This window comes from Octopus bimaculoides, chromosome 3, assembly GCF_001194135.2.
Source record: "Octopus bimaculoides isolate UCB-OBI-ISO-001 chromosome 3, ASM119413v2, whole genome shotgun sequence".
In the NCBI taxonomy this organism is placed as follows: Eukaryota; Metazoa; Mollusca; class Cephalopoda; order Octopoda; family Octopodidae; genus Octopus; species Octopus bimaculoides.
Genome location: NC_068983.1, coordinates 149,702,290 through 149,709,567, shown reverse-complemented (window position 1 = coordinate 149,709,567; position 7,278 = coordinate 149,702,290). Strand labels below are relative to the sequence as shown.

At 37.0% G+C, this 7,278-nt stretch overlaps 1 protein-coding gene across 1 annotated transcript in view; it reads right to left on the bottom strand.

The window, feature by feature from the left end:
• Nucleotides 1-7,278, bottom strand: part of LOC106876678 (gem-associated protein 2) — a 27,459-nt gene that overhangs the window by 9,493 nt on the left and 10,688 nt on the right. Inside the window, exon 4 of the mRNA XM_014925312.2 lies at nucleotides 6,300-6,359. Coding sequence (XP_014780798.1) covers nucleotides 6,300-6,359 — 60 coding nt within the window. The remainder of the gene's footprint in view (nucleotides 1-6,299; nucleotides 6,360-7,278) is intronic.

Genomic DNA, 7,278 nt, shown 5'->3' with positions numbered 1-7,278 from the left:
ACAATTCTGCCAGCTTACTGCCCTAATAATAATAATGATGATTTTGATGATTTCTCAATAATAATAATAATAATAATAATAATAATAATAATGATAATAATAATCATGATGATGATGATGATAATAATAATAATGATAATAATGCAAGCTGGCAGAATCGTTAGCATGCCAGGCAAAATACCTATCAGCACTTCGTCTGTCTTTACGTTTTGGATTCAAAAGCCGCCAAGGTCAACTTTGCCTTTTATCCTTTCGGGGTCAACAAAATAAGTACCAGTTGATCACAGAGGCTGATGCAAACGAACTTGCTGGCCTTGTGCCAAAATCTGAAACCATTATTTTTAATGTAGCAAGGTGGCAAAATCATTAGCACATCAGACAAAACTGATTATATTATTCCAGGCTCTTTACCTACTGAGTTCAATACCACTGAGATCAACTTTGCCTTTCATCCTTTTAGGATCAATAAAATAAGTACCAGTTGAGCACTTGGGTCAATACAATCAGCTATCTCTTCCCCTAAAATTTCAGGCCTTGTACCTATAGTAGAAAGAATTATTATCATTGGGTGGTGCAACTGTTAGCATATTGGACAAATGCTCTATAACATTTCTTCAAGTTCTACGTTTTGAGTTCAAATTCCACCAAGGTTGACTTTGTCATTCATCCTTTTGGGACTGATAAAATAAGTACCAGTTGAGTATTGGGGTTGATGTAATAGAAATAGACCTCCACCCAAAGTTACAGGCCATGTGCCTGTAGTAGAAAGGCTCGTTATTGTTGTTGCTGCTGATGATGATGTTATTATTAAAGCAATGATGGTAGAAATAAAAGAATGATATATTAAATTCCAAGTAGTATTGAGTTATGGATTTTTTAATTCAAATCTTTTCAGTGTTGACTTTACCTGACATTCTCCAGACCCAATACAATAAATACCAGTAAAATACTGATATTAATATAATCGACTGTTCTCTTCATACTCAATTTTTTTTTATATTCTAGGATGCCCCTGGGAGCTTCTCTATGCTGATGACCTTGCTCTAATAGCTGAGTCACTATCAGAACTAGAGGAGAAGTTTCAGGTAGATGGCCCTGCTCGATCTGTAGAAAAAGCATGTACCCAGTGTAAGCTAGGGACACATAAGAGGTGCAGCAATATCAAAGGAAGGCTAACTGGGAAGATAGTTTTTGTGTGTGGCTAATACTCAGGAGCAATAAACACTGAATATGTGCAGAAAACAGCTTCCATCACATTCGAGGGGGAAAAACTAGAAGTAGTTGATAGCTTCCATTACCTAGGTGACCAAATCAGTTGCTCTGAGAGTGTAGAATAAGAATAGCCTGGGCAAAGTTCAGGGAGCTCCAACTTCTACTGGTGACAAAGGGCCTCTTGCTCAGAGTAAAAGGTTGACTGTATGGTACATGTGTGTGAACAGCCATGCTACATGGCAGTGAAACATGGGCCTTGACTGCTGAGGACATACGTAAGCTTGCAAGGAAGGAAGCCAGTATACTCTGCTGGATGTGTAATGTCAGTGTGCATACTTGACAGAGTGTAAGTACCTTGAGAGAAAAGTTGGACCTAAGAGGCATCAGATGTGATGTGCAAGAGAGACGATTGTGCTGGTATGGTCATGTGTTGCGAATGGATGAGGACAACTGTGTGAAAAAGTGTCACACCCTAACAGTAGAGGGCACCTGTGGAAGAGGTAGACCCAAGAAGACCTGAGATGAGGTGGTGAAGCACAACCTTCGAACATTGGGCCTCACCAAGGAGATGACAAGTGACTGAGACCTTTGGAGATACACTGTGCTTGAGAAGACCCAGCAAGCCAAGTGAGACTGTAACCATGGCCTATGCCAGTACAGTATAACCAGCACATTTAAGAGTACCCTTCAATCATTGGGCAATAAACTGTGCCTGCGAAGACCTGTTGAAGCAAGTGAGTCGTTGTCATGGCTGATGACAGTACCACCTGATTAGCACCTATGCTGGTGGCATGTAAAAAGCAGCATTTGAGCATGGTCATTGCCAGCGCCACCTGACTTGCTCCTATGCCAGTAGCACATAAAAAGCATCATTCAAGTGTGGCCGATGCCAGTACCGCCTGACTGGCCCTCATGCTGGTGGCACGTAAAAAGCACCCACTACACTCTCAGAGTGGTTATTGTTAGGAAGGGCATCCAGCTGTAGAAACATTGCCAGATCGGATTGGAGCCTGGTGCAGCCTTCTGGCTTGCCAGCCCTCAGTCAAACTGTCCAACCCATGCCTGTATGGAAAGCAGACATTAAACAACGACAACGATAATGATCTTTATTAGATCAGTGGAGTAGCAGAAACAATAGAGCATTACTGCAGATAACTTTACATATTTAGCTATCAAATTCTCCATTCTGACCGGAGTCTATTTTCCCTTTCAGCACTCTAGGACCAACAAAGTACCAGTCATATATAGGGTCCTATATATTACTTCATAATTCTAATTCACAGTGCAGCAACTTATTTCCAGCTATGTTTTTCGCTTCATTAACTGTGACAATCCTGAAGTCTTCTTTTAGGCTGCAGTAAGTTGGTTGAGAATACATGAGACATTCGTCTAAGATAAGCTTGTATGCATCAAAATGCTTCAGATTTATGCTTTGAAGACCTTCATTTCGTGTCCAGTTTATAACAACTCAACATGATGCTGCAAGGCTCTATGCAGCATTATAACATACTACTATGATATATCAACTCAAACCAGTCATACCAGCTTGTTATCTATGGCTATACCCAGATACTCAAGCTACTTATAGGTAGCTGATAATTCCCAGTCACATTAAGATTCAATGGCCCTTTTTTTTTTTCTTTGATAAAACCACTTTGATAAAACTACAATTTGATGGCTCAAATTTCAACTTCTAGTTATCTATCCAAGCTTTCATTACTGATAAGATTTCTGTTTAAGCTAATTACTGCAGAGCTGGTTTCTCCTGCTGATCTTACTGGTGCAGATGGTATTGTTAATATAGAAGTATAGTTTATTTTTACAGCTACTTAACTAGATCATCTATGAAAATAGAAAACAGAAACTGTTGTGGAAGGATTCCAACCACCCATCAAGTGGACTGACTCATTTTTAAAAAACAAAGAACTGTGTGTGATTGGCAGTTCGTGTTGGTAAAAATTTTTGGTTAAACCACTTGTGATTCTGAAGTAAGTCGTTTGTTATACTTGCTGAAGGTCTCCCCACATGGGTGAACCTAAGATCTGTAGAATTTGTTGAATTTTGAATTGTTCTCGCTGTTTTTGCCTGTTTTTGTATTTGTTTTCTTCCCCATTTATGGGTATAGTGGAGAAGAGAGGAGAGATGGAATATGAACCAGCCGGAAGTTATGTATCTGTTGCGATAAAAGGATTGACTACCAACACACTGGAAGTGCGAGAGATCAAGATGGAGCCCAGAAAGTGGAAGGAGGGCAGTAAATTGATAGAAAAAGAAGGAGCCAGTTTGAGGCCGACCCCACTGGAGGAATTGACTAATAATTTGGCGAAGAGGACGGTGGTATACAGAATGCTATCCACGTCCTCTAAAGCAGGGGTTTTCAAACTGTGGTCCGCGGACCACAGGGGGTCCGCAAGGACAAGAAGGGTCCGTGGACAGCAAATACTTTTTATGGGCAATTTGATTTTATATATGTTTTTTAATCGAAATCTTTTATTTGACAATAAACCTATTTATTAAATACTGTTAAATAAATAAATGTAAAAATATGTTATTTTAAGCAAATATTTATGTATAAATTTCATAAGCGTTTATAAAGGTAAAGCCTGAGGTAAAGCCTGAAATATAAAGGGGTCCGCAAGTCAAAAAGTTTGAAAACCCCTACTCTAAAGAGATAGAGATTGCAACAATTGAGGCAATGGAGGAATGCCTTGAAGACATAAGGAGGTTTACCACCTTTTATACGCGTGGAAGGAAGTATGGCACAGAGGAGGTAAGGTTTGCCAACGAAGAGGACGCAATAAACCACTCCACTGTGCCAATAAGGACACAGGAATGGGTACTTCTGCCAATGTACTGTGGAAAATGCGTCGCCAGAGTAAGAATCGGCAGAGTCCCTTCCCACCGAGATTAAGGGAGCATGGCTGGTGGCAGCAGTCATGCAAAGAATGGAAGATGAAGCTAAAATCTTGAAGATTACTAGAATCAAAGAGGTTAATTGGTGGGGTTATGGCCTCGAGATGGCCATACAAGTGAGCCTCAAAGACTTGTTGCATGAGATCACAGGAGTTTATTCTACCAGAAGATTATTCTACCAGAAGATTATTCTACCAGAAGGCTAAGTGTGGTGGTGGAAGGCAGACCACCAACATGCTTCTTATGTGGTCAAAAGGGGCACATGAAAGCAAGGTGCCCCAAGAAAAAAAAAAGAGGAGGAGTAGTATGAAGGACAGAATGCCAAAGTGGCAGTGCCGGAAGAAGAGAAAGACAAAGAAGAATCATTCAGTGTCGTGAATAGGAGGAAAAGGAAAGAGTGTGTGAGCTCTTGACCAGAGAGCCAGAAAAGGATGGAGATAGAGATGGAGGAGACAAGAAACTGGTTCGATGCACGGGCAGTACCAACAATAGAAGGCAACGTGGAAACAGAAACATCATTGTAACATGTAAATATTTTTCCTGAAGTTCTGTCTGATAAATTAGGTCCGTGTACCAAAATGGAGGCACAGTTTCAAATACAAGAAAACATCATACTGACATTTAAACAAAAATGAACGATACCATTCACAGTGTTAGAATAGATAAACTTGGAGTTAGAGAGACTAGAAAAATATTGGAGTTATTCAAAAAGTGGAATGCTCTGAATGGGTATCACCAACTGTGTTCATTAAGAAAAAGAATAATAAAATCAAGCGTGTGCTGATTTTTTTCCACAAGAATTGAACCCAAAGCGTAAGAGATATAAAATTTGGAGTGGAGTTCAATTCTCAAAAGAGGAGAAGATAGGGGAGACTGATTCTAAAAAGGGAGATGTAGAAGGATTCTGACCACTCACCAAGTGACTAAAAGGTGGACTGACCCATTATTATAAAACAAAGAGTTGTGTGCGATTGGCAGTTTGTGTTGGTGACAGTTGCCTGTTAGCCTTTGATATAGAGCATTGAGTCTCATATAATAGTAATAATAGTGCATCATGTATATACTTTCTTCTCCCCTGCTTCATTAAATCCAATATAAGGATACAAAAGAAACAAACCAATTATTGAACCTAAAGGAATTGCTATATTAACTGGTGATGGGTTAGTGCTGACCTAAAAAGATGCCCATGATGGATCTCCCATTAAGGTAGCTTTGTAGTCACCTTAGCTGTTTCCTACATACTCCTTTGATGCATAGACTTCTTTGATGCCAGGACTATGACACATAGCACTTGATCTATATCTAGATGTGTTCCATGTCTGAGAAAAGATGATGAGATAAATTGCTGTGTTATGATTTAGTCAAAAGACAAATTGCCTTTTAGAGATAAGTTAGGTTTTTAGCAGACAAGCCACTGATTCTATTATTTTTCTTCTGATGATGCTAAATAATGACACAGATCAGTATTTTGAAAGACCATCTCTTGAATCCATGTTATGTCTAGATACCACAAAGATGACCTTCCCTTTGATTTAGAAATATATCATACACCAAAATACACTTTCATCTACCACTGTATGAAGTGAAGGGTATGAAACTTCTGAAATACAATATGTGCATGTATAAGAGCAGGCAAAGACAAGATACTTCACAGTAATATTTTTGTACAAATATCATAAGAATTATTTTATTTATATCAGGAATATAACTTTTCAGATACATATGAAATAAGTAGAAATTATGCATTAAACATTATTAAATATAGTCACATTGATTTCACATTTTGGCACATGGCCAGTAAGTTTGCGAGAGGGGGTAAATCAATTTAATGGATAAAAATATTACGGAGATGTACTTGCATAGCAAGTGACTTGATCTGAGATTCTGTGTTGAAATAAAAACAATTGCAGCGTGGAAGAAAGATGTTTGTAAGCCATTTAAGAACATACAAAAAAACTGTTAGATTCACTTCAACATTGAAATTGATGCAGCACAAAGTTTTGTCAATGAACAGGTCGCAGTTTCAAAGCGACGAAAATATTTTGACACAAATTAAATTTAAATATTGAAGTGAATCTATCAGTTTTTCAAGTGTTCTTAAATGGCTTACAAACATCTTCCACACTGGATAAAAAAATATATTTTTGCAAAACTAAATATTCTCAAGAACTTACAAGTTTTCGCCTCATTATCTTTATATCTGACTCATGTGTGCTTTTGTATTTATTGAGTTTCTAGAAGAGATGAAAATAAAGAAAGTGTTAAGGAAAATTATCGAAATATAGAAATTGATTTGATAAATTCTAATCAACAAATAAAAAAATTAACTTAATTAACTTAAATTATATAATACAAGAAAAATAATAGTGATGACAGGGTAATAAAGTACAGGAATATTAACTAAAATACTCATTATTGTTAACTAGCAATACTCATGAAAATTCTATGGTTATTTTAAAAACTATAAGATTATTGGAAGTGCATAGAGGATGTACGAAGTACATTATTCCTTTTGAAATTGTATTTTCTCTGAAGTGTTTGATTCTTGAGATGGTGTAAAGTTCACATATGTAATACTTAGAAGAGAATAGCTTTCTTATATACTTGCCGCTACATCTATCTTGAGATGTTTTATCTATTTTCAAATGTGCTTTAACATATGCAGAAATAGCTACATACAAGTATCCATGAGAAAATACTAGTTTAATTTTCTTCTCTCTTTCCTTATGACTGTAATTAAAACAAACAAAAATGTTCGAAAGAATAATGTATATAATGCTTTAAAGTATCTTAAGTATAGAAGAAAATCAAAGTTGTAATCTATCTATAATACTATTCTACCACAGTACAACTATTTTGGTAATACTTTAACAAAGGATTATACATTGTACTAGAACCTTAATTTCATATTAGATTAAAGTACATATGTCTGGACTTAAGCCCACAATCCCATTGAATGACAGCATACTTATTAAGATGTGAATTCTAAAACAAACCTATCAATAATATATATATATTATATTATATAGATATATATTATGTTTTCATTCCAGAGCCTCGTTTTCAATCCAGAGCCTCGTTTTCAATCCAAAGCCTCGTTTTCAATCCAGAGCCTCGTTTACATTCCAGAGCCTCGTTTTCAATCCAGAGCCC